Here is a 25,364-nt window from a genome sequence, read left to right as displayed (position 1 = left end):
TTTATTTTAATATATTTTTAAATAAAAAATATTCTACACCATAATCCAGATAGTCATTTCAACACCGATGATCTATTGCGTCAAAAAAAAATTAGATTGTCAGAGAAGTTTTTTTTTTTATGTGCAGAGGAGCTCGACAACTAGCTTGGACAAACTTTTGGTTCATAAACTTGGCAAGGCTTTAAGCCTATCATCGGGTTCGACCCAATTAAGAACCTAGCCCTAAATATGCATACAGCACACACAGTACAAGATTTGACCTGATTTAAGATTTGGTTAATAGATTAGCTAGTCAACATGCAAGATGTTAGGTCAACTCATGAATGGGTGAATCAATTCAATTTTTTTACCAAAATAAAGTCATTTCAATTTAAAAAGAAATCCAAAAGACATCATTTTGATAAAAACCTAGTTTGAAATGAAATTTGGCTTGTGCCAAATTCCAGATGAATGAATCGCTAAGTTGACATATCGGAGGCTCAAGAGTCAAGACAGGTCGAGTTTTATTACTATATACATAATTTTCTTAGGCTCAAGACAAGTATGCCCACACACCACAAGAGGGAAAATGAAAATAAAAACAACATAACTATTTGTACTCTCCACACAATACAACACATGGCAGAGACTAGAAAAGTACATCCAGCAGGAGCTGTTCTCCTTATAATCAACCTTCTCATGGCTTCACGTATCTCTCTCTCCCGCTCCATCCTGCTCCTCCAACGCACAAACAACCACTTCCCTTATTCCCATTTTACCCCCAGACGTTTTCCCAAATCCTATCCTTGCCCTCTCTGGTCTTCGTCCTTCTCCCTGTGTCTCCAAACACTTCACAAATCATCAACCACAACAGCAACAACCCCTCCCTCTATCTCTAACTGCTACTCTTCAATTTCAATGGACCCTGTTGCTGATGAGGCCAATCCTTTACTGCAAGAATTTGAATTCCCTCCTTTTGATGTTGTTGAGGCCAAACATGTTCGACCTGGGATTCGTGCTCTCCTAAAGAACCTTGTATGTTCTTGTCTTTATATGTTCTTGTTCTTGACGTTTTCGTTTCTGGGTTTGCTTTAATTATTCCTTGCTAACTTTTTGTATTCTGGTCTTTGTGCTCCCAAGTAGAAATCTTTTGTTAGTTCCAGTTTATGGGTTGATCAAAGTTTGATCTTTTTGGTCTGTGATGGTTCTTACTGATGTTTTGTAGGAGAGTGATTTGGAGGAATTGGAGAGAACAGTGGAGCCATCATGGCCAAAATTGGTAGAGCCATTGGAGAAGATTGCAGATCAGTTGACTGTTGTTTGGGGTATGATAAATCATCTCAAGGCTGTTAAAGACTCACCTGAACTCCGCGCTGCTATCGAAGAAGTTCAGGTAAATTTTTATCTTCTCATGCTCTATGCACATGAATTCTAATATACGAGTCAAAATTTCGCTTTGATTAAAAGTTCGTTTTAATTCTGCATTAATTTGTTTATCGCCCTTCTTGTGAATTTGTGCGCTGCATTGCCCTTTTGTGCTCACAGCTTTTAGCTTTTGTCTACAGCCCGAAAAGGTGAAATTTCAGCTTAGGCTGGGACAAAGTAAACCTATATATAATGCATTTAAGGCCATCCAAGATTCTCCTCAATGGCCATCACTAAGTGATGCTCGGAAACGTATAGTGGAATGTAAGTATCTTAAACTTCTCTTGTTGTCTGAAATATTATTATGTGCTTTTATGTTTTTCGTTTACCTAATTCTTTGTTTTTCTCTAGCTGTCTGGTTTTGTTACCCTGTGACTTCAGTCTACCAGTTTCGTTGGTTTGCTGAATTTTTATGGTGTCATGACCATAAACAAGTTTAGTTGCTGGATCACTCTTGATTGCTGTCAGCAGCATTAAACTGGCGGGGTTGGGACCACTAGAATAGGCCTTACCTTATAATCTTTTCTTGAAAGAGGGAAAGGAGTCCTTTGCAGGGATTGTTTTGGATGTTGTAGCAATGTTCTTGTTAAGTTTGGATGGAGTTGCATTGCACCTGGACTGCATCCATGTACATGATTTTGTGATGCCTTTTTCTTGTATCAAATGAGTTGATCACTAGCCCCCATCCACCAAGGCAGGGTTGCATGATCTGGTTTTCATATTTGGATCATTGTAAATGATGCAACTTTAACTATTTGATTATTTGGTCTTTGGGGGCATGCCTATCAGAGAAGAAAAGAAATGAGTGTGTGTTATCTTTGCAGTTGTTGATAGATAGGAGATGTTTCTATACCTCTAAGACCACCAGATGCAATTTTATGGCAGCAAGCACCTGTGCACTGAATAGTCATACAAGGATTACGTTGATTGCTGAGAATGATATGAGCTTGAAACATTGAAGGAGGGAGGAAAAAAAATTATAAAATCATGTTAATCGTATTTATTTCCACTGATATTGGTCAATTGCGACTTGAATGGATGTGGAAAGTGCTTTTAATGGTTGCATATTTCATGAAATCCTGTTGATATGCTGGTTTCATTGAACCCCATCAGTTACTAGATGTACTCTTCAACAAATTTCAGATTACTTCTTACCAACCAGATGTACTCTGTCGTGCGCTAGGGTTATCACTTACCAAATAAATGCTATATCATTTGCAGTTTCCTTGCTTCCTATTTAATTCTTGTGACATGATCATTTGAGATTACACCTAAGCTATCTTACATGCCTGATGGCTTTTATATTTTTATGAATACAGCCCAAATAAAAGAAGGGGTTCTTAATGGTGTTGCTCTTGATGATGATAAAAGAGAGCAGTTCAACAAAATTGAACAGGTGCTTTTATATTAACAATTTTCGTTTGAAAGACAGAGCTGTCTTCTATTCCTTCCTGGGACACTTGGTTATGTGCATATGCTACCAAGAACACTCTTAAGTTAAATGACAACTACAGTTCAGTGCATGTCTTAGTTTTGCATTTCTCATTGCTTGCTTCTCAATTAACTGTTTAATTTGCAGGAACTGGAAAGACTATCCCAAAAATTTGGGGAGAATGTATTGGATGCCACAAAGAAGTTTGAAAAAATCATAACAGATAAGAAAGATATTGAAGGATTGCCTGCTACCTCACTTGGTTTGGCTGCGCAGACTGCAGTATCTAAGGTACTGCATGTCATTATCGCTGCAAGTTGGTTTCATTCATTAAGTCTAATAAACTGTTTTCTATTATATATTATCATATCAGGGGCATACAGATGCATCTGCTGAGAATGGACCGTGGATAATTACATTGGATGCCCCAAGTTTTATGTCTGTCATGCAACATGCAAGAAATCGTGGTTTACGTGAAGAAATCTACCGTGCATATGTAACTCGAGCTTCAAGTGGTGATCTGAATAATACAGCAATTATTGATGAAATATTGAAGCTTAGGCTTGAAAAGGCTAAGCTCCTTGGCTACAGCAACTACACTGAGGTATGATTCATTATTATGTTAAAGCTCAAAGCTACTTTTGATATGCTGATTCAATTATTTATAACAGGTAAGCATGGCAACCAAGATGGCTACTGTCGAGAAAGCAGAAGAGCTACTAGAAAAGCTGCGTGCAGCTTCTTGGAATGCTGCTGTTCAAGGTAGCATATTATATTTCTCGGGACTGTAGTGGCATCACCTTTTTGCAATACTTTTGAAGTTTAAGTGAAACTTTGCTTGTCAAGAGTTTTGCTTGTTTGTGACTTTTTCTCTTGAAAAGCCGTGTTTTTATTTTCTTTGCAGCTTTTTAATATGAAAAATCTGCATTTACTAAAATGTCGTACATTTGCTCTGGTATGCTGTTGTCTGTTTGTGATATCTGTGGTTGAACTAAACTACAGGGTTAGTATATTCTTAAAAAAATGCATATTCCAGCACACCTTGCCCTTTTCAACCTCTCAAAATTTCCCACTTCATCTCTTTTAGCAACATCACTTGATATATGTGGCACTGCAAACTTACCCTCTCTTTGCATGTGTAAGTGGGCTGCTTGAAGATTTTCAGTTATAATAGCATCTCGATTTAGGTAGGCTTCTATCAATTGTAGGATCTGCCTCCTTCAAAACCTGGAACTTCAAAACTCTTTCAGTAATATCACTTGCTATATCTTGTGGTTCAAACTTGCTCTCTTCTTTGCATTGGTAATTGGGCTAGTTGAAGATTTTCAGGTGTACTAGCATCTTGAATTTGTGGTAGAGTTGTACTAGTGTTTGTTTCAATGGGTACTTTGCCTTGTACAATTTTTGACAGCCACTCAGTGCTTGCATTGCATCAAGACATTAGTTTGCTAGATATTACATAAATATCTCAATTTTCAAACATCACATCACTATATATCAGTTTGGATTGTTTCGTTGTCTTCTTCAGATTCTCACAACTAGATTATTTCTTTGTAGATGCGGAAGACCTTGAAATCATTATGATGGTTTCTTTGTCTACTTCAACATCTAACAACTAGATCCTTTCTTTGATCTTTGTAGATATGGAAGACCTTAAAATTTTCTCCAAAAATCAAGGTGCAATGGAAGCAAATGATTTAACTCACTGGGATACCGGCTTCTGGTCTGAGAGGCTGCGCGAGTCAAAATATGATATCAATGAGGTCGGTTCTCTCTCTGCTTATAATGTGGGATGGTTTTGATTTAAGCATGTCGCAGGTTTGGTATGTCAAACTATGATTTATGTTTGTTCTATAAGCATTTTCTCTCAAATTCACCTGGCTCTATAAAATTGACATGTTCCTCCAATGATAGTTTATTAGTATGCTACTCATCTACCTATATACGCTTTTTTTTGGTTGGGTGGGTTTAGTACATTTTGTTTTGTAAAAGGTCCATTAGCTTTTATATTTATGCTGATTTTTATACTCTTAATCATGGTTAAAGGTGGGTTAGGAACTGATTTAATTCTTGTTGTCAAAGAAAGAAGAGAGTGATATAATTGATAAGAAACTCCATGTAGATATAATTATTTTTCTTTGATTGCGAAATCCATTCCTGCTGTCTTTAAACGAGTTCTTTCCTTTCACTTCACGGTACTAAAGAATGGATGTGTGAGTGTTAATGTTGTGCACCTAGTTTTAAATTTCATCAATTGTTGTTACACAATGCCATTCAATAGGCTTTAAGACCACTACTACATACTTGTAACCTTTTGCATAATGGAGAATATGGCTGCTACCATGATGCAGCGCCTACAACTCTATGACCGCAAGTGCCATAGCATTTGTGTGATAAGCGTTGCAGATGATCATCTTCAATGCTCTAATGTCTCACCTTCTATTGTTTGCTTCATCTGCTTGCCTTATTCTTTCTGTAATATATATTTCTGTCTGAAAATGCTTTGTATCTCTTGGTTTATATTCTGCAGGAAGAACTACGTCCATTTTTTTCATTGCCAAAGGTTATGGATGGCCTTTTCAATCTTGCAAAGACAATTTTTGGAATTGATATCGAACCAGCTGATGGTCTTGCTCCGGTGATTTATTTCATTAACTTCATTTTACACTGCTTTTCTGTTTGTGAAGGAGATTATTTATTTTAAGCTCTATCAATAACCATTTGTTGCGTAATAGGTTTGGAATAATGATGTTAAATTCTACTGCGTCAAAGATTCCTTGGGCAGTCCAATTGCATACTTCTATTTTGATCCATATTCTCGTCCATCTGAGAAACGGGGTGGTGCATGGATGGGTGAGGTAGTTTCTCGAAGTCGTGTTTTGTCACCCAATGGTACTGCTCCAAGGTTGCCTATTGCCCACATGGTGTGCAACCAAACACCGCCAGTTGGGGACAAACCAAGCCTGATGACATTTCGGGAGGTAAGTTAACATTGATTTTTAGATCAGGGACATGGTTGTTTTCTGCAGAAACCTACATAAGTTTCAGACACAATAACTCAAAATATCGGTGTAATGGTGCAACAACATGTGTATATTTTCCTTCACATAAATGAAATTGAAAACATGTCTAACCATCACATACCTGGCTTTCATGGAATGAAGAATTGTATATCGTTATACTGCATTGATTTGGTTGATTATTATGGAGTTATGTGTGGAAAGGGAAGTTAGGTGCTGTTTTAGAAAGAAAGGCATATCATGCAATTTACTAATGGGAATGGATATTGCAGTGAGTGGTGTGGTTTTATATATTATATAACCTAGTTACGAGGGTTGATGACACTTTTTGCAGGTTGAGACTGTATTCCATGAATTTGGTCACGCCCTCCAGCACATGCTAACCAAGCAGGATGAGGGTCTTGTTGCTGGCATCCGGGGTATAGAGTGGGATGCTGTTGAATTACCCTCCCAGTTCATGGAAAATTGGTGTTATCACAGGTAACATAATGTGAACCTCAGTGGAGATTGATCTTCCATAGCATTGGTAGTATAATTCTTTCAAACAGCTTTGTGGAAAGAAAAAGGATTAATTGCTGTGAGTACAGGGTTCATGATTATGAATATAGCTCTTAAGCTTCCTTTTTATTTCATTCCTTACTATGGATAAACGCTCCTTGGCTACAGCAGTCTGCTTTGTTTCTTATAGCTTCTTTTCTCTTCACTCACATAGCAAGACATTGGAATTGTGGTTTTCCAATGACAAGTGTTATGATGTTACTTTATTTATAAATTACTCATTTGTTCTATCATGGAGATTTGGATTTATATAAATGTTCTTGAAGGATCTCATCTATTTAGACAGTATCAATTACAAATTTACGCAACGTGTATGTATTTACTTGTGTTGCTGCAGGGAAACTTTGATGGGCATTGCAAAGCACTATGAAACTGGGGAAAGTCTCCCCGAAGAAGTGTACTTGAAGCTTCTTGCTGCAAGGACTTTTCGAGCAGGGTCCTTTAGTCTTCGTCAGGTAATTAGTTTATAATGGTGCTTTTCCATTGTTTTCCTTCTGCAATTTTTTGGCTTTAAGTTTTTGTATATGCTACTTTCATTTTGTTTTGTCAGTAGTCATCTGAGGATAGTGCCTTTCTTACTAGATTTTTCTTTCTATGTTAGGTCTCATTTCCTTTTTCCAGTTTCAAGATTGTTGAGATACTTATTTCCGTTACCATTATACAATTATCATGTATATCACATTAAGGATGGTCAATTTTTACACCTTATATTCTAAGTCCATGAGAAAACCATAAATGGACCTGCGTGCCTTTTTTATTATTTTTTTTAGGCAACTTCTTTTCCTCTCTCCTGGCACCATTCAAATTCTACAAGAAGTCAAATTCCTCGCCTCCACTGTGGTGATCTACTCACTGTTCACCAGCTTCATCACGGCATAAGGGCAAATCACATTCCTTTTCCTTTCTTAATTGTGACAAATTTCAGTTGTAAAGATTCTAATGGCTTTGAAACGGCAACTTGAGATCTTGCAGGTTCAAAGTTCTTTTTTGAGCTTAAAATAACCTCGGTATTGTCTTTCAACAAAACCATACAGAAGCTTGAGAAAAACACAGTGGCAGTGAATCATTGGGTCTTCAAAACTTGAGCATGCCATTGTTGAATTTCTTTTTAAAATTCAACAAACAAAAGATTGAGAAATTTCCACTGGCTTTTTTGTAAAAGAAAAAAAAACCTGGCTTTCTTTATGTTCCTCTCCCTGGTGCCATTGTCTCTATTGTAAGATTTTTGTGTGGTCTGTGACTAGGATTTCCTGGCGGACACAGTAAGGGGAAACACCATGGACTTTCTTTTTTCCTCTTTCTCCTTGCATAAAATGGGAGTGAGGAAAGAACTTGATATCAGGACTTAAAGAGAGAAAGGGTGTCTATTAAAAATTTAAAAAAAAAATGTTGCGTGGAACCCGTTTAACATTTTTGTGGATTTAGAAGATAGGATCATGGAAATAGACCCCTCTCATCACATTATATATGGTTTCTAATTTCCCACATTTTCGAGTGAAAATGTTATATTTGAGAAACGCTTACTGTATTTTGGATAGTTTAGTTTTCGGAATGCATGCTCACTCGCTTTCTATTTTCAGATAAAATTTGCAAGTTTAGATTTGGAGTTGCATACAAAATATATACCAGGTGCGTTGGAGTCTATCTATGATGTTGACCAAAGGGTCTCTGAAAGGACACAAGTGATTCCTCCTTTGCCAGAAGATAGATTCCTCTGCGGTTTCAGTCATATTTTTGCAGGTTTGCTTGACTGTAATGTTTATTTGGATTTCTCAGTTTTTTTACTTGGCTTCATCCTTCCTCTTTTACATTCCCTTGATTTTTATACCTTTTTGTGAATATTAGGCGGTTATGCAGCTGGATACTACAGTTACAAGGTATGTGTCAAAATACTTGTACACTTGCACACAATACCTGCAGTTAAAGTTTAAAAGAATGTTGCAATGTTAGTTATGCTAATAGCAGTCCAAATCAGTGTTAGTTAAGAAAATTGAATATCTTAGAAGTTTTCTCCCTCGGCTTTTATATGATCGTCTTGTAGGCTCTCCATATGTGACTTGAATTTTAGCCTTCTATAGGTCCAAAGTCTGGCTTGAGCTTGCACAATTCTCTGTTTTCTTCCATGTTTCTGACACACAAAGAAAATGAGGAAGTTTGACTGCAATTTATATTCTGTTTCCTCTCCTCATTTTGTCACTCTATGGCATGATATTTAAAGGCAATTCCTTTTTGCAGTGGGCTGAGGTATTATCTGCTGATGCTTTCTCAGCCTTTGAGGATGCTGGATTGGATAACCACAAGGTATGGATAAAAGGCTGTCCAACTGACCTTTGCAGCCTTACCACTGATCTTAACTCTTAATTTTCCATCTTTGATTTGTGTGCATTGATTATAGAAATTCTCTTTCTACATTGCACCTAGTTGATTATTCATTCATGCATTCTCTTGGTGGGTTGTAATCTGTGTCAAGATTAATTGGAGTGTTTGAACTCTCCCTGGCGGGTCCTTCCTGGAGCTCACCAATCATAATATCTCTATTTCATCTCATCGATCTAGGAGTTGACTAAGAATCCTACCTCAAAATCATAATTGATCCTTCTGATAAATAGCAATGATTTTTGGCTGGGGATATTGATGAAATGGGTTTTGACATTAAAATTCCATGTGGAATTTGAGATGGGATCCCTAGACTCTTTAAGTTTGAAATTGTATCTCTAGTTCCAAGAATTCTTCCATATCAATGCCTTTAGTTGGAGTTTGTTACGTCATAATGAGTGCTATACTATGATAATGACATGAACAATTTATTAAAAAAACAAGGTCTTTTTTCTTTTTTAATATTTGCATTTGGTGCAAGTATAGCTTGGAATAACGAAGCTCTGTGATGCAACAGGCTGTTACAGAAACAGGGCACAAGTTCCGGGAAACCATTCTTGCTCTTGGAGGTGGAAAAGCGCCACTAGAGGTTAGATAGTAAAAACTATATTCCCTGCTGAATTTCATTTACTTATGCTCCCTCTCTTCACAAGCTGTCAATAAGATAACTTCTGTGTGGTTTTGCTCTCTTATTCTATCCTGTCCTTTTGATACAACCTCAATTCTTGGCCTACATTTGCGCGGGTTTATCCAGTTTAACTATAAACCTTCGAAATTTTTGGCCTGAAAAAAAAAACATAACTGTCAGCTCAATCACATCATCCAAAAATTTGAAAGCTAATAATTCCAGCAAGTAGGATGTTCAAACGTTCCTTGCTAATTATTCCCATCTTCTTGACCTTGACTTTCCTTGTTTTGAAACGTCCAGGTTTTTGTTGAGTTCCGAGGGCGTGAACCTTCGCCAGAGGCACTGCTCAGGCACAATGGCTTGTTATCAGTGACAACCTCTGCATAAGTCGCATTTTTCATACCAGATGGTATCCGGGCTGCTGTTCTTTCTTCAAATTGAGTGACAAAACTATATCTGGTTCCTGATGGATATTCTTGTCGTCAAAGTCCAAGCCGTTTTTATCTCATTCAATAGATCATTATTGCACAATGAACTTGGAAAATGATTTTATTCAAGTAGTAATGATTCTCCTTTCAAACACCTCTAAGATGATTCTTGTGATGTTTATTTTTTGGTTGCTTTTCTTTGCCTTTTTCTAATGGCTTTTGTTCAAGAAATGGAACGTTGCAGTGGACATAGAGATAGTAAGATCAGAGAGCAATCTAACCGTAAAATAACTTGCATCTGTTTTTCGAGAGGAATTGGGAGAAGGATGAATAAAAATAAAGGAATTATTAGGAATATTTATCCTTTGACAATATGGATAAAGACTCGATGAAGGGATTTTTCAATCCTTGCTTTTTTATAATATTTTGATCCATTCAATTTTTAATATCTTCAATCTAAATAAATTGATTTCCATCCTCTCACTCAACATCTAAATGGATAGCACATTATTCTTTCTTTTTTTATTATTTAATTCAATCGACTCTTCCTTCTATCTATCTTTGGTGACAAACATGGTTAAATCTTAATTATCTAAACTACTTAAATAAATAAATAATTCATAATAAACAAGTAGGAAGAAATAACTAAATTTAAATTTAAATTCTTGCATGTTTGAGCTCTGAACACATTGAAGCTTGAAAGGAAAAGAAAAATGAAATGTAATAATGAGGGCTTGCCTTGAAGGAAAGAAAAGATTGGGTGTTTATTAGGGAGTTAAACCTAAGGAAAGAAATGAGAATTAAAGGCCACAATTACAAAACTGACCCCATTTTAGGTGGATATGGGAAAGGGAGTCAGCAAAAAGCTGCATTAAAAATAAACAAAGGGTAAGCTACATTTTTGCCCTTATAGATTCATTATTGTTTCACTTTTATATCTATAGTTTCAAACTTTTTAATATAACCCCTATAGTTCTCCAGAAAGTTTCAGTTTCCCCCTTACCATTAATTAACTAACAAAAAAAGCTATTTTTCTTCTTCTTCTTTTTCTCATTGTTTTTCTTACTTATCTCTTTTTTTTTCTCTCGAATTCACATTTATATTGTAAAAATTAAAAATAAAAAAACTCAAAAATTAAATTTTAAAAATAAATTATTTATTTAACACTAAAACTTTTATAATATCACACTTGATAAACTCAATTTAATAAGTTAACCAAAAACACTCATTACTTATAATCTGACTTGAATCAAGTATTAAATTGAACTAAAAAATATATTGATCTAGTAAAATCTAATTAGCTTGATTAGATTAATCATATAATTAAGTCAAAAATCAACTTCAATAAATTGTTTTTAAGAATAAAATAACACTGTTTTTAATAAAAATAATTGACTCAATAACCTATGCGAGAATTAATTCGATGCTCCAAGCATTTTTCTGGACCAGTCCCAAGCCGGGTCTGTCAACCGTGTAGAAACTGTAGAAGGCTACGAGAATATATATATATATAAAATTGAAAAATCATAAATCATAAGTGTAGAAGTGAAACATTGGTGAACTTATAGGGACAAAGTTGAAAAAACAAATGAATAACCGTATATATAATAAGTTGGAGACTGGTATGTCGATAAGATTCAGATCTGGAGAAAAAAAGAGAGAGAGAAGAAATGGCGAGAGCAGGCGGAGGAGGAGGAGGCGGAGGAGGGATAACAAACGCGGTGAACGTAGGGATAGCAGTACAAGCAGATTGGGAGAACAGAGAATTCATATCTCACATATCTCTCAACATCCGTCGTCTCTTCGATTTCCTCATCCAATTTGAGTCCACCACCAAGTCCAAATTGTCTTCTCTCAATCTCAAGCTTGATACTTTGGAGCGTCGTTTACAGCTTCTCGAACTCCAAGTTTCCACGGCCACTTCAAATCCTTCTCTTTTCACTTCCACCACTACCACCACCGCTTGATCTCTGTTTTTTTTTTTTTCCATTGGGTTTCACTTACTGTAATAATCAACTACTAATTTTTTTTTTGGGGTGTTATTTATCAGTTTCTTGTATGTTTATTGTTCATTTTCTTCGATATTAGCTTAGGGTTGATGCCGCTGAAGATTCTGCTCGGATATTGATAAAGATGTGATCAATGCTTTGAATATGAAGCTGAAGGTGGAATTATTGGTTTCCTCTTAGGTTGTCGTCTTAAGGATCGATGATTTCCAACTCAATGACTATCCAATGTTGAAAAAGGTTGAAGCTTTATCACTAATGCTTGTGTTTTTCGCTTGATGGATTTGGATTTTGCCCTTTTTATTTATTTATTTATTCGGTCAGAATTGCTAAAAAAAATCAATTTGATACTTATAAATTATCTAGAATAACATCAATTTGATGCATGCTCTTAAGAAAAAAGGCACCACCCCAACAGCAATGCCAAATGATTCTTTAGTTTATCCCTGTTGTCATGCGTTGGTTTTGTGTCTGCTCTGGCTAGAGTTGGTGGCTGCTCCTTGTTATTTTGGTTTGTATTGGGTCTGTTCATGTCTCGTGATGTTGGTTTCAGTTCTTTTGATGTAGGATTTTCATGTTTTTGGTTTTGAATCCTCTGTTGTATCTCCGTGGTTGCTTGCCTCTTTGCTCCCAAGGTGTTTGATGAGTTTCAATTGCCGGAGCTCTTTAGCAGCTAGCTCTTCCTGATTAGTATCTATGGGGTTGATTTATACGTTAGACTCCTGTTTTCATTATGCTTGGGCTGTTTAGGTTGACAAGAATGCTAGTGCCACCTCCACCACTCTCCACGTTGCCTCAGCATGTTACCCACTCTTTATGCCAGGATCCACAATTTCATCAGTCCTTGACTCCCTTATGCAAGGCTTTGCCTGCAGGAAAGTGATTTCCTTGGTTTACATGGAAATTCAGGCAGATATGCTAGTTATACATGATATAGACAAGAGAGGCACCATAGCCATCAAAGTCTTGAAAACGAGAAGTTAAGCTTGACCTAGAAGACATACTTAGGTGCGGTTTGTTTTTGGTTTTAAAAGTATTTTAAAAAATAAAAATCAAAATAGATAAACGGACTCTTATTCAAATAAGCTATACTCATTTCGTAGCCTGTGCACGTTGTGAGTCTCTTGGCCACTTAGGATTTCAAGCAAAGCCACCCCAAAGCTAAAGACTTAAACTTTTTGCAAAACATGTTGTGTTGAGTAATACCAGAATGATGGAGTTATAAACTAGGATTCAGCCAAAGATGGTCTTTGGCTTACGTATGATACAACAAATCGATTTTTTTAAAGTTCATATTGAATCAAACTAATTAGTTGATGCAAACAAGAATATAAGCAACTAGAAAAACAAAACATTCTATCTGTCAACAATATTTTTAGTTTTTCTACTAACGAAACCAATCTTATAGTGAGTAGAAGATTTAAGAATCTACTTCACAAATTTTATCTGAAATACAAGAATATCAGCACCTGTAAGGCATCACCTCAAGAATCACTTCTAAATTTGTTCCCTTTTTATAGACATTACAAAAAAAATATTGCATTTAAATCTTCTTCTTCAACATCATCCTCGTCGAAATTTGATGATTGATTCCAATTCATAAAGGAAATAGAATCATCTTTCAGTCTCAATATCATATTCATCTTGATCAAAAAATTGTTTTTTCTATTTAAGCCTTCAAAACAGGTTCTCAAAATTAGTTACATATCCGTAATTACTCTTCTTATCATTACCCAAGCTCCTCACATCATCCAACTGACGAGTTAATTTTGCAACTTGTCTCCGCATATCTTTTATCCCTTTATTGAGAGGAATCTTCTCATCATCTTCTACACGAGCATACTTTGTTTTGCTACCTTCTTTCAATCATATAGTTATTCCAACACACAACAAGCGAATAACCATTAGGATTATTGAGCTCCGATATCAACTTACATAAATAGAAATTCAAATAAAAAGATAGCAAACTAGATAGATAGAATTAAAGTTGAATATAGAATCTTATTTCATAATTTTATTATTGAATATTCTTTTCAAATAGTTGACCTCACTAAAAAGGTTACAACTCCTTAAACAAACTAAAAAATAACCTAAACAAACTACGAAACCTGAGAATAAAGGAAAAAAACATTAAAATTCCAAAACAAACTAGAAAAAATAAAATTATTAAACATACTATTTAGTTTCCTAAACTAAATAGAAAAAAACCTAAGAAAACCAACTTTTCCTTAAAAAAAAAAAGTCCTGATGCATCATTAGTTCAATTAAGATTTGCATTTTTTTTAAACCTAATAAGTCCAATCTAATTCATGGGTTCTTTAGTTGTGCTATTTTTATAATAGACTTTTAATTTTTAGTGGGTTTTTTCAATTTAGTTTGGTTAGGTTGTTTTGATTTTAGTTTCTAAAATCAAAATTAAATTTAGTCTTTGTTTTAAATTTTATAATCAAAATAAAAAAAATAAAAACAGTTCAGTTCATTTTGTTTAATTTCATATCAATTTTTTACAAATATTTTGAATAATGCGGTTAATTTTCTCTAAAGTCCAGTAAGCTACAAAAACTTGTAATAAATGTCGAAGAATCTAAGACATCTGTTTCAACAGGTCCTTTGATAGTTCCATTCTTAACAAGATTTTATGCCTTATTCAATCCCCACTTAATTAACCCAAAATGCCCTTCATATTGTGCCAAAAACAAAACTCAAAAATAATAAAAATAAAGAAAAGGCGGAATAAGATTAAGGTTTTTAGCTATCTCTCTCTTCAAGGCCCAAAAATCAGGCATCCGCTTTCTTCCTATTTTTTCACTGGATTCGTTGCCGATCAATCCACCGATCTTTTCACTCAGCTACCGATTAATTGCTTATTCTTCTTGAATTAATCGTCATTCCTGATTAATTCGCGAGGAATTAGGACGATTATTTAGATGGCGACGATTAATTCCCGAATATATTCCCGATCAAATGCGGAGTAACATCTCAGATGACGATTGTTTTCCGATCTTTTGGCGATGATTCGAAATTAGTCGCCGCACAGATCCTTTATATTCCGATTTATTGCCCGATCATCTCTATTGCCGAGTTATTTCCGATTGTTTCCAAAACATACCGATTAATTGCCGATGTTTTATGCATTCATTTCACCTTATCCCCCCCCTACCTCCAGAGAAACACCACTGACTCCTTCTTGAGGAGCATACTTTGAGAAGCCGAAGTCTGTCACCTTGGCATTCATGCTATGATCTGAGGATGTTGCTTGATTTGACATCCCTATGTATAATGCAACCCCAAGCAAATGTGTGAATATATTTTTGCAACCTTTTGCCAGTATGAAATACAGTATGTTAAAAGTTTTTCTACGTAGCTTCTGTTTTCGGTATGATAAGTTACGAGGTAATTTAGTAAAAAAGGCTGAATACCCCAATATAACTTGCCTCGAGTAGCACCGAGAGCAATAGAGGGTCTGGTTGGCCAGGCAAGAGTTTTTCTCCTCGCTGCTTCTCCTGTCAAGGGAACAGTAGTTGTTAAGAAGAGATCCATGTCAAAACAGTTTTTTCTTCTGGTTTAAAGTACCATAGAGGAGAACCTGTCGAGAGCCATTGGACAAAAATGGATAAACGAGAATTTGTTGATCACTTTCACAACATTAACCAAGAATAGGCAACAGGTTCTCATGCCCAAAAGACATCGACAATGAATACCAGTTGTGGAGTAGACATTAAATTAAAACAAGAGCCATAGTTGCAGACTTCACTGGATTGTGTCAATACATGAATCTTCTATTTAGATATGATGAGACCAGGGAATATTGAAGAGATGTTATTTGGCAAAATCAGTAACATTAAAATTTGGTGAAAAGAGAGCAAGAAGATAATGCTTTTGATATTTCTATGAGAAATGCTGAGTTGCTGTATGAATAATAGAAGATTGTGAGTGCAATGCCTTTCTCATTCACGAATTCCAGAGTTGCTTGAGTTGAAGTAGATGGCAGGACCTTCACTGCCACTTCCTGCCATTTTACCAGTACATCTTACACCGGATATATTTCCTTGTGCATATTAAGAGAAGAGAAAAGGTTGCCTATATGTTTGCAACTAAGAAAACATGTACATGTACTTTCTTCCCAGCATAGGTGGTCAGCATAAAGATGGTATAGGCAGCATAACCGATTCTATTTCCAGCGTTTCCTGTGTCAACTCCGCTAAGCCAATTTCAAAACACCAGAAGCTTTTCCCTGTAAATACTTTAAATCCCCTAAGAGCCTCAGTTCAAGCTTTGAAATGTATCGATATCCATGACGATGCAAAATTAAAAGATAAAAGTTGACTGTTCGCATAGTTAATATCGAAGGATTACTGCAACAAGATAATAATCATACACATCCAAAAAAGTTCTCTATTCGTCATTGATTGATTTTATTAGGTTCTTGAATGGTAGAACCTTGGTAAGAATAATCAGACTATCATTGGATCTTCTCTTTATTGACATGTGAAAGACCCTGAAGATCCTGGTTAAACGCTTCATCAATTTTTGAAAGATTTGTTTTTAGCTAATATGCTCTTCAGTTTCCACCTCGTAAAAGACATGCTGACAGCAAGTTAGTTTCTGGTTTAAAACAATTTTTCATGTCTCACCAAGTTTTACCCCAAGCTTAATAGCCTTCTGAATTTTTTCTACTTGTCTAAATAAGAAAGCATGCCAGAAAACTATGCACTGGGCAGAAATTTATTTCAGGGGCTTCTACATAGAACCTTGCAACATTCATAAACTTTTGAGATTAGTTTCTAACAGTAGGTTGCTGGAGTTTTCTCAGCTGCTAACGGATCCAATAGAGCTGAAGATCAAGGTTGAAAATCATTAGTGGAGAGAACCATTCAACAGCTAACCTGTCTAAGTTGATTAGAGCACAAAAGCACAAGTCAAGAGCTGCTAGTTTATTGTTTCTCCAGAGGTATCAGTGCATATGATCTCAAAATGTAAGAACAAATAAACGGATATGCAGGATCTCATTTGCAATTCCAATGAAGGAACTTCTACTTCCCCTATATGATTTTCTATGACCTCTGGTTCTTTGAAAAGAATCGAAGAGCTATGTAGAAAAAAATCCTGTATAGAACAGCCCAACCCAACATCACAAGCACCTTCTCCCACCTCCAATAAATGGCAGTGGTATTAATATTGAGCGATTCTAAGATGGTGGTGCCGTTGACAATTTGTCCAGCAGGGATTATTCCAAAAGGATCTGATGTCTGGGATTGGTTCATCAAAAGCCCTTCAACTGAATATGTCATAGTGGAGACCTTGTTCAGCCACTTCCAATATATGGGGGTATCATGGCTTTTCATGAAGTGGAACTTTTAAGCCTAAGTCGGAGGCCTTTCCAACCTCTGCTAGTAACAGATTATGCTTGTCGTAAGATAACGCTGCATTCCGGGAAGTACGAATCAGTCCACGAATACTTACAGGAAAGCGAACAGAAGCGGGGAATCTCTAAAAGCCCTTACAGACGAAGGTATGTAGTCGCTGCCTAATATGGGAAATGTTACAATATTTTGTAGCTCATGCATTTTGTATAGTGTGACTTTCAGTTCTTGTGAGAACATTTTGGGAGGAAGGTAGAGTCAATGAAGCTGTGGAAACGGTGATGGGGACATGGAACAAAGAGGAGTAGTTGGAGCGGCCAGTGTATACTATGCCTGCCTTTGCTACAATGGGAGGTGACAGGATGCTATGCTAGAGGTTAGGATCTTCACTTCTAGAGACTGATTGCTTTGCTCTAGACTCTTAAGTTTGCTTGGTTATGGCGTTGTTGAACCATGTGCTCTTTGGTTTCTTTTCTTCAGTAGCTTCAATGTCTGCATTTTATTTAATATCTATGGGCCACAAAACATATGTTAATAACATGCCAAGTTGAGAAAATGGAAAGACTCTGTCATAAGAAGCCTTTTGGAGGTTTCTCACTGGAATGATCGTGTCTTGCATTTGGTTACTGTTTCGGGATAAAAAGCACAAATACAAAGAGATAGCAATGTATTTTATTGAAGAAATAAAGAGAGATATAAAATAAATCTGTCCCCGTGATAGTTTAGGAGAGAATTTTGTACTTTCAAAATAAGGAGGAGACATATCATCTCTGTTTTCACTGTTACAGTCTTTTCTGTCCTGAGACATGTCCCTCTACTAATGGTAGGCATATTGATGATTGCATACCTATCTTTGAACACATGAAAGCCCATTGTGTCCCAAACATTGGGACCATAAACACTATGTTTGACGACATCAAAGGATTTGATCGTAGTGCCACTACCACTATACCAGATGACTTGCAGATGAGCTCAATGAGTAGAATTTGAGTCTCTTGACCTTCTGTTTTCTTAATACAGAGTCATCTTCTGGAGCATGCATTCGATAAGATTTTGGAAGCTGGAGAAATCCCTCATCCAGTCTCTTCATTGAAATGGGATTTCAAGCCACAGCTCAATAGAATTATGAGAAGGCTGTCACTCTTTTAGCACCATGGCTCATGTCTCATTTCAAATTAGTGAAAGGCAGTGGACAGATCTTTTGAGAAAAATGGTGAAAAAATCAGTCAGGATGGACTAGAGAAGCTGTTGGATGAAGCTGGCCGTTGTGGTATGGCATCAGAGGTTACAGGCTCTATCTTGTTGAGATTATTGCAGTCTGGCGCATCAGGATATTTACCCCACACCATTTCTTGCATTGAGGACACTGATGGTTCTCATTTCAATGCTAACTGACGCAACCGATCCTAAGCAAAAGGGAAGCAAAGCACAAAGAAGACAGAATTTTAAAAAAAGTTTCTCAGCAACCAAAGCTTTAATTGTATTTTCTTACTGAATTTATTTTCTATTATAGCTTGTTCCTCTTAAAGGAATACAACTTTTTTACATGGGTCTAAACCGTACTCAAGGGAAAATCATAATCCTAAATCAAATAATAAAGAAAATATAAAATCTAAAATTAAGCTTAAAATCTAAAAATAAACAGAAATATAATGAAAATTGATAAAACACCTTCCAAGCTTAATTCTAGACCTTCCTAATCTTGGTTAGTTATAGTCAGAGGTTTATAGAATCTCCTAGTTAAATTTGAGCACATCCAACACTTCTCAAAAGTGATAGTATTTTCTTTTAGGCTAGTCATCTGACATAAATGTATTTGCTAGGCTATCTATATGCTTCAGTTGCAACAAATCCGCATCTGATTGATCGTAACCTCTTCCATCACTGACAGTGGGGAAATTGCAGGCAATAAGAGCTTGCATATGCTCATGCCTTATGCAAGTATGGTAGACGGAAGTCTTGAGCTGGATGAGGATCCTTTTGTCAATAAAACTATTATCACTCCAGATATGTCCCTTGTTAATAACAGCAGTACCAACAGAGGAAGTGATGATCCGGACATGGCTCAAGCACTGGAAACTCTGTTAATGGCCTATAGATATAGCAACTAACCTGTTAGTGAAGAGGGACGTTATTGCTGATAATGTGGAATCTGGATCTTCTACTGCTTGTTTAGAGAAGAAGCTCTCAAATATCTTATTAGAAGAGCCTGCAAAAGATGCCTAAGAGGTAGAACTTGAAATAAGAACGATTGAGGCTCATGATTTGTGTACATCTGAATGCCCTCAGCTCAGGACATACAAGATGTTTGGAAGGTAAGCAGGAGAAGGGATTGTGTGTTCTTCCCCTTTGATGTTGAGCTGAAGCAACTCCGATTCCTGTTCTGAAAAATGGAAGTTGAATTTAGACATTTTTGTTCAACAAAGATAAATCTATCGATGCTTTAGGTGCTTGTAAATTGAGAAATTACATCACGAGTTGATTATGCTTGAGCACACATGTCGCCTTCTATCATCCTTTCTTCACTAAAAGAGCTAATAGCTTTCGCTCACTTTTGTTTTGTTGCTAAATGGCAACCCCAAGCTTATTATCGTAATTTTCAGGCTTGCTTCGGGGGTTTGATTTGGTCAAGAGTCCATGTTGTTGAGTCAACTTCAAGTAACTTATTTGATCAATCCTGTTTAATCTTATGAGTCAACTTTAAAGTTATTGGTAGATTGTGTAAAAAACTATTTAAAAATAAAACGAGATTATTTTTAAAAATTTAGAAAAAAAATATTTGAAGTTAACTCAATAAGTTTTAGCAAGGTCTAAGTTAACCAATTAGTGGATTGAACTATACTAGATCAAGCTTTTAATGACAGGGTTCCTGTTCCTCCCCTCCTTTCCTTTTTTTTTTTTTTATGGGTACAGTAAAGAATAAACAGAAAGAATAGATATGCACGAAAACTACAATTTTATCAGCACCTAACAAATCCCTAATACCATGAGGAGACTCCCATCTTAGCATACGATCATCTCGAGACGAACCTAATCGAGTCATGGAACCCGCACATTGACTGCCCTCTCGAATAATCTCAAACCTACAATATAACAGTGGTATAATATTGTAGAGAGGATGATGATTAGTAGGAGTACAAGGTAAGCACCGAACAGCTTCTATGGAATCCGCTTCAACTTGAAGAGGGACAGCCATTATCTTTCGCAAGAGAGATTCCTTCCCATATCAATCCCCCACAGCTCAGCAACCAATTTGTTGCAGAACCAATGCAAGAAGAAACGCCATAGCACCAACTTCCTAAATAATCACTGGTTACACCACCACATCCTGCACCGCCAGGGGAACTTCCGTCGACTTTTAGCTTCCACCAACCATATTTGAGGAGGAGCTTCCATTTAGCATAACGATGAGAATTGATGCCCTACCCCTCCTATAATTTCTTTGTCGTGGAGGAATGGCTTCAGATCATGAAGCTGAACTAGTTTCATGGATGTTAGGTTTCATGATTAGGGTTTAAAAGAACACAATTTCTATTATTCATGAAAAAAGAACAGACACGGGTAGTACATTTGAGGCAGCAGGTACATATAGAACATTGAAAATTCGAGCTCAGCAACATACATTCACTCTTTCATTGGATTAATTAACCATCAAAAGGATATGAAGATGTTTCATCTTGCTTAGCAATCCACCTTCCTATTCCTGATTCTTTCAGCAGTGTCTACTCTTTTACCACATTGTAAACTTTGATGTCAAAAACCTATACTCTACTGACGAAGTGATCCCTCTGTAAGGGGAATATGATTTCATGGAATAATATTGCATCTCCCGATATACAAGCTAACCACATTTACAGTTATATAGACAAAATGGCAGTTGATACAGCTGCATCAACATGATGTCAAGTCCAATGCATGTTTCGTGCCCAAGGATGTAGACTTCCATCTGCAAAACATGTCATCTGCACAGGTTTAAGAGGATATCAAGAAGATCAGAGGGCGATCAGAATTTATTAAGCTATTTCCAGCTTGCCCACCGAAATCGAAGGAAAAAAAAAAAAGGAAAGGGAAGAAAACATACGTAGACAGGAAGATTGTTATGATACTGGCAAGGCAAAACAAATATATATCATTCTTCTTAGAACTAAGCGTCTGGTGATTTCACTCTCAGGCATGAAACAAAAAGTTGGATTTAACTGATAGAAATTAGAAGTGAAATAAAATTGTCCAGTTCACAGTGCACCTCGGCTAGTGGATGAGATTTTATCATCATATGACAGCAGAGAGATGAGTTTACCAGGGATGACATGCTCGGTGCTTAAATGCCTTAATTGCTGCTTTGGCAAAAACTTGTGCTGCTTCTGCCTCAGCCTCTGCTTTCTCAGCTTCCCTTGCTGCTGCTTCAGCCTCTGCAATTGCAGTTTCTGCCTCTGCAACAGCAGCTGCAGCGGCTGCAGCAGCCTCAAAGGCAGTCATGCCCCTAATCTTTAATAGGTCTTGATCAACCTGAGCTTTAGTCAGGATTTTGTTCTTACTCTTCTCCAATTTTAACATTTCCTTCTGCTTCCCCTCGGGGAGGGGATGGTTTCTTCTCCCTTCAGAAACTGTTGAACTAGATGCAATCATGTACTTGTGCTTGACCTATAAATACAAACACAAAGGATGATAATAATATGAAATCTTCTTTTAAAATATTCACTACCTTTATAAGCTCAAAGCCTCAAACGCATGCCTGCCCATCATAAATCCTTTCTTCTTTCTCTTCACATTACTGTTCATACTATTTTCTCTTTATACAAAGCTTTATTAATTTTCAAAGTCCATAATCTGTTAAGACCATTTTTACCAGAGCATTATCACCAAATTTCAGTGTTCTGCATCATTGAATTCTAAGATGTCCTTGAAACACAAAACACAAGGAATTAATTTGACTCTGCAGGCAGAGGATGTAATTCAAATCACTTCAAGATCTAATTAATTCCCATGCATGCTTGTGCACCACCTCAGAGTGATCATCACCTTAATCAATTTTCCATTTGCAGTCAAATGCTTTAGTTTTCCTCCTAATAGCTTTCTGAGGTTCATGGGCGCCCAGTATTTCTCCTACAAGTTACAAGACATCAACATCAGAATCATTTTGATCACAAATGAGCAATCTATTTATATCTGTTTGCATGTGTTGGACACACAACTTTTGGATATGCTTAGCTTGACATAGTTATGATAGTTGGAAAAAAAAAAACAGAAATCTGGAGACAGACACTAACAATGTCCAGCAGTTAAGACTTCTTTTCATTTTGAAACTCAACAATTGCCGCTTTACAATTGAGAGACATGTGAGGTCATGTACCTGTATGTACAAAGCAATTGAAGCCCTATCAGAACCACTTGGCTCCTTCAAAGTGGTAATAGCCTCTAATATTAGATTATCCAACCTACAGCCATAAAAGTAGGTTACAACAGAGTTCGTTATTAATTACACAAAACAGCAGGACAACATGGTTTCAGATACAGAGATTTGTTAGCCTTGAGCAACAAAGATTTTCCACCTCATCTTTATAAGCAAGTGCATGCAAATATAGCCTCATTTTCTAAATTCTCAAAGCATTTGTAGAGCATAACTATAGGTTTTGAGTTGTAATATGCTGCCGTTAATCATCATTAGAATTCAATTTGCAATGTTGTCATAAAATAATATTTCACCCTTTACACTCTTCAATTAGATTTATGTGCACATATGATTTCCCCACGATAGAGATCGAAACATTTTGAAAATTCAAATTATGGAATCTGAAGACCACAACCATCAACTTAAATGGAAAAAGGACAGGTTAGCTAGTAACCCATGGAGGCTTAAACTGGCTGGAGGGGACAGAAAACAGCAGAAAAAGAAACACTGACACGCAAGCAGAAGATAACTTATTGTTAAGCAAAACTGTTTCATATACCAAAGAAGAATGTCTAAAGCTCTGCAGAAAGTAACAAAGAACAAAATGCATATAAATTAAAAATGGCATCGAAAAGGACAAAAAATAAATCAGTGAGCATTAAAATCTAAGATAAAGCCATGATGGACCATGACATTTTACAATGCCACGGTGAGAAAAGACCAGAATTGAACTTGAAGATCTCAAAAGAATAAATGTGAATACAGCAGGGAGCAGTCTCTCATTCGAACTATATTACTTGACTTCTATTATGCCATTTACCTCCATCTATTAACACATTTTGATTGAATATTAGGCCCAATACTGGTATTTTTCTTCATTAATGAAGACCTGTATATGGATTGTCAGCTACCTAACCAACGCATCTTGCCTTCACAGGCTGAGAGCTGGTATTAACTCAGCCAGTCTTTCTATTAGAGCTCCAGACAATACAGTAAAGCTTGTATGGAAGAAGAGTGAATGCTTTTTCCCATGTAAGATCTGCTATTATGATGTGGTCATACTTGTCAGAATGGATATGCAACTTAACTGAAAACTGGAATGATGATCAAATAATCTGTAGAGCACACAAGCATTACCCCAATAATAATATGCAAACTGTTTTTCCAAATTTCTTTTTGAGAACAAAAATAGTGGTAGGAGATAGTTCAATTCTATCATATATCTTTACAGCACCATAACCATCACTGAGTCAGGACCTCATCATCCGGGTTCATGCCCATTGATGAACTTGAATATTATGAGCATTCCTGTTTTCCTATAACAATATTAACCCTACAGCTAATCCTTGATGTTTTTTTTATCAGAAAAAACTGGTAACTTGTCATTTTTCGATGCTCCAACTCCAATTACATACCATCATCAAAAATCAAAAGCTAATCCAAGCTCAGCAAAACTAGGAACTACAAACTGCAAACATCATTTGAGTAGAACCATCTAACCTCGCAAGCAGGTCTTTCGGACCACCATTCCTCGGTGTCCCACTAGCCATTGCAAGAGGCTTAGCATCAACAACCTCTTCATTACTCTGAACCACGACACTAAGAGCCTTCCCATTCTCCTCACGTTTTGGTGTCAGTGGACTCCTTTTAAGCGCAAGCTTTGCCTTCTGCCTGGACCCCCATATAGCAGTCACATTTATATTTCTCCATTTATCCTGCCCCCAATCAAAACTCACGTCATCAACATATAATAACACATCTGTCAAACAAATCAAACCCTAGAACAACAACAAGCACCATGCCTGGCACGGCTTAGCGTGCTCCTTCCATATAATAAATTGAAAATGTGGATACCTTGAGATCAACATTGGAACGCAAACGCAAGACGGCACTAAAGTCAGGATCCATGAGTATTGTACGCCATTTGCCAGTCCCATGCTTAAGTACTCCAGCTTTAAGGGCTGCCTCTTCTTCAGCTGTCCACTTCTGCTTGGGAGCACCCATCAACAGTAGCTATAAAATCTTCACCCCTTTTTTCAACCTTAAATATTATCAAACACCAAATAAACATAACTAATTTTATTTTTTAAATATTATCAAGAGAATATAAGCATCAACTACAGCATCAAAATCAAAATCAAAAAATTAAAATTAAAATATATTGTAAATTCAATATTAATTCTTCTAATTTCAATAAAATTCGAAACAATTAAAATCGAAGAAAATTAAGCACGGATCACAAGAAAAAAAGCATTAAATCAGCTCGGGAATGAGAAATTGAAATCGACACGAACAATCTGATCATCGCTTATTTTGAATAATATTTAAAAAAAGAATGAGTTTATTTATGGATTGATTTATATTACCTGATGAAAGGAAGCAAGGAAGAGCAGGAGACAGAGAATGTGCGAGAGAAAATGAAAAACCTAGGAGGCTATCATTTCCATTTTTCCAACTATTTCTTGAATTGTTTTTAGCAGAGGAAGCCGAAGAAGAAGAAGATGATGGTGATGGAGACGAAGATGAGAGTGGAATATATATATATTGTGGACTTAATATGTCTCTAAATTAATAACTATAATCACTTTTTTTATATATAAAAAAGTATATATTACATTTATGTGTGCGCGTCAGAGAAAAGTTGTAAGCAAAAAAAAACATTTTTTGCGGAAAATATGATATAACTCAATAGTAAAATTATAAAATCATAAATAATTTTTTGAATCCGTCGATCAGTTACATGGCATTTATGTTTTTTAT

The 25,364-nt window shown here is 36.2% G+C and overlaps 3 protein-coding genes across 7 annotated transcripts; 2 read left to right on the top strand and 1 right to left on the bottom strand.

Annotated features, from left to right (window-relative positions):
• Positions 1–571: 571 nt before the first annotated feature.
• On the top strand, positions 572–10,005 carry LOC133682037 (probable cytosolic oligopeptidase A). Its single transcript, XM_062105276.1, has 17 exons — positions 572–1,014; positions 1,205–1,372; positions 1,545–1,668; positions 2,724–2,800; positions 2,984–3,127; positions 3,210–3,440; positions 3,508–3,598; positions 4,478–4,599; positions 5,367–5,474; positions 5,572–5,817; positions 6,191–6,336; positions 6,752–6,869; positions 7,995–8,154; positions 8,260–8,291; positions 8,650–8,715; positions 9,308–9,379; positions 9,719–10,005. The coding sequence occupies exons 1-17, from the start codon at positions 619–621 to the stop codon at positions 9,803–9,805; spliced, it is 2,388 nt and encodes a 795-aa protein (XP_061961260.1). The 5' UTR covers positions 572–618; the 3' UTR covers positions 9,806–10,005.
• A 1,469-nt stretch (positions 10,006–11,474) lies between these two features.
• Positions 11,475–12,111, top strand: LOC133682039 (protein BRICK 1). Its single transcript, XM_062105277.1, has one exon. It carries the CDS (start codon positions 11,517–11,519, stop codon positions 11,811–11,813), a length of 297 nt encoding a protein of 98 aa, XP_061961261.1. The 5' UTR covers positions 11,475–11,516; the 3' UTR covers positions 11,814–12,111.
• Positions 12,112–20,818: 8,707 nt separating this feature from the next.
• Positions 20,819–25,154, bottom strand: LOC133683189 (telomere repeat-binding factor 2-like). Of its 5 annotated transcripts, none has more exons than XM_062106731.1 (8): positions 24,971–25,153; positions 24,459–24,645; positions 24,105–24,319; positions 22,566–22,650; positions 22,235–22,318; positions 21,513–21,856; positions 21,297–21,320; positions 20,819–21,161 (listed from the first exon to the last, which is right to left on the bottom strand). In XM_062106731.1, exons 2-8 carry the CDS (start codon positions 24,606–24,608, stop codon positions 21,107–21,109), a joined length of 957 nt encoding a protein of 318 aa, XP_061962715.1. In that variant the 5' UTR covers positions 24,609–24,645; positions 24,971–25,153; the 3' UTR covers positions 20,819–21,106. The 5 variants fall into 5 exon arrangements, with proteins under 5 accessions (XP_061962715.1, XP_061962716.1, XP_061962714.1 ...); XM_062106732.1 differs by having other exon boundaries at positions 20,819–21,177; positions 24,971–25,152; XM_062106730.1 differs by having other exon boundaries at positions 20,819–21,320; positions 24,971–25,154.
• Between the last annotated feature and the right edge of the window lie 210 nt (positions 25,155–25,364).

The sequence above is a fragment of the Populus nigra genome, chromosome 2 (assembly GCF_951802175.1).
Source record: "Populus nigra chromosome 2, ddPopNigr1.1, whole genome shotgun sequence".
In the NCBI taxonomy this organism is placed as follows: Eukaryota; Viridiplantae; Streptophyta; class Magnoliopsida; order Malpighiales; family Salicaceae; genus Populus; species Populus nigra.
The sequence above is the reverse complement of the archived record's forward strand: the minus strand, read 5'-3'. Positions and strand labels throughout refer to the sequence as shown.

Coding starts and splice junctions, on each gene's coding strand:
- LOC133682037 (XM_062105276.1), top strand. CDS start 619: ATGGCAGAGACTAGAAAAGTACATCCAGCAGGAGCTGTTCTCCTTATA. Junction 3,441..3,507: donor GCTACAGCAACTACACTGAG/GTATGATTCATT, acceptor TATTTATAACAG/GTAAGCATGGCAACCAAGAT. Junction 8,155..8,259: donor TTTCAGTCATATTTTTGCAG/GTTTGCTTGACT, acceptor TGTGAATATTAG/GCGGTTATGCAGCTGGATAC.
- LOC133682039 (XM_062105277.1), top strand. CDS start 11,517: ATGGCGAGAGCAGGCGGAGGAGGAGGAGGCGGAGGAGGGATAACAAAC.
- LOC133683189 (XM_062106730.1), bottom strand. CDS start 24,608: ATGGGTGCTCCCAAGCAGAAGTGGACAGCTGAAGAAGAGGCAGCCCTT. Junction 22,651..24,104: donor CCGAAAGACCTGCTTGCGAG/GTTAGATGGTTC, acceptor TTATGGCTGTAG/GTTGGATAATCTAATATTAG. Junction 21,857..22,234: donor CAAATGGAAAATTGATTAAG/GTGATGATCACT, acceptor TTGTATTTATAG/GTCAAGCACAAGTACATGAT.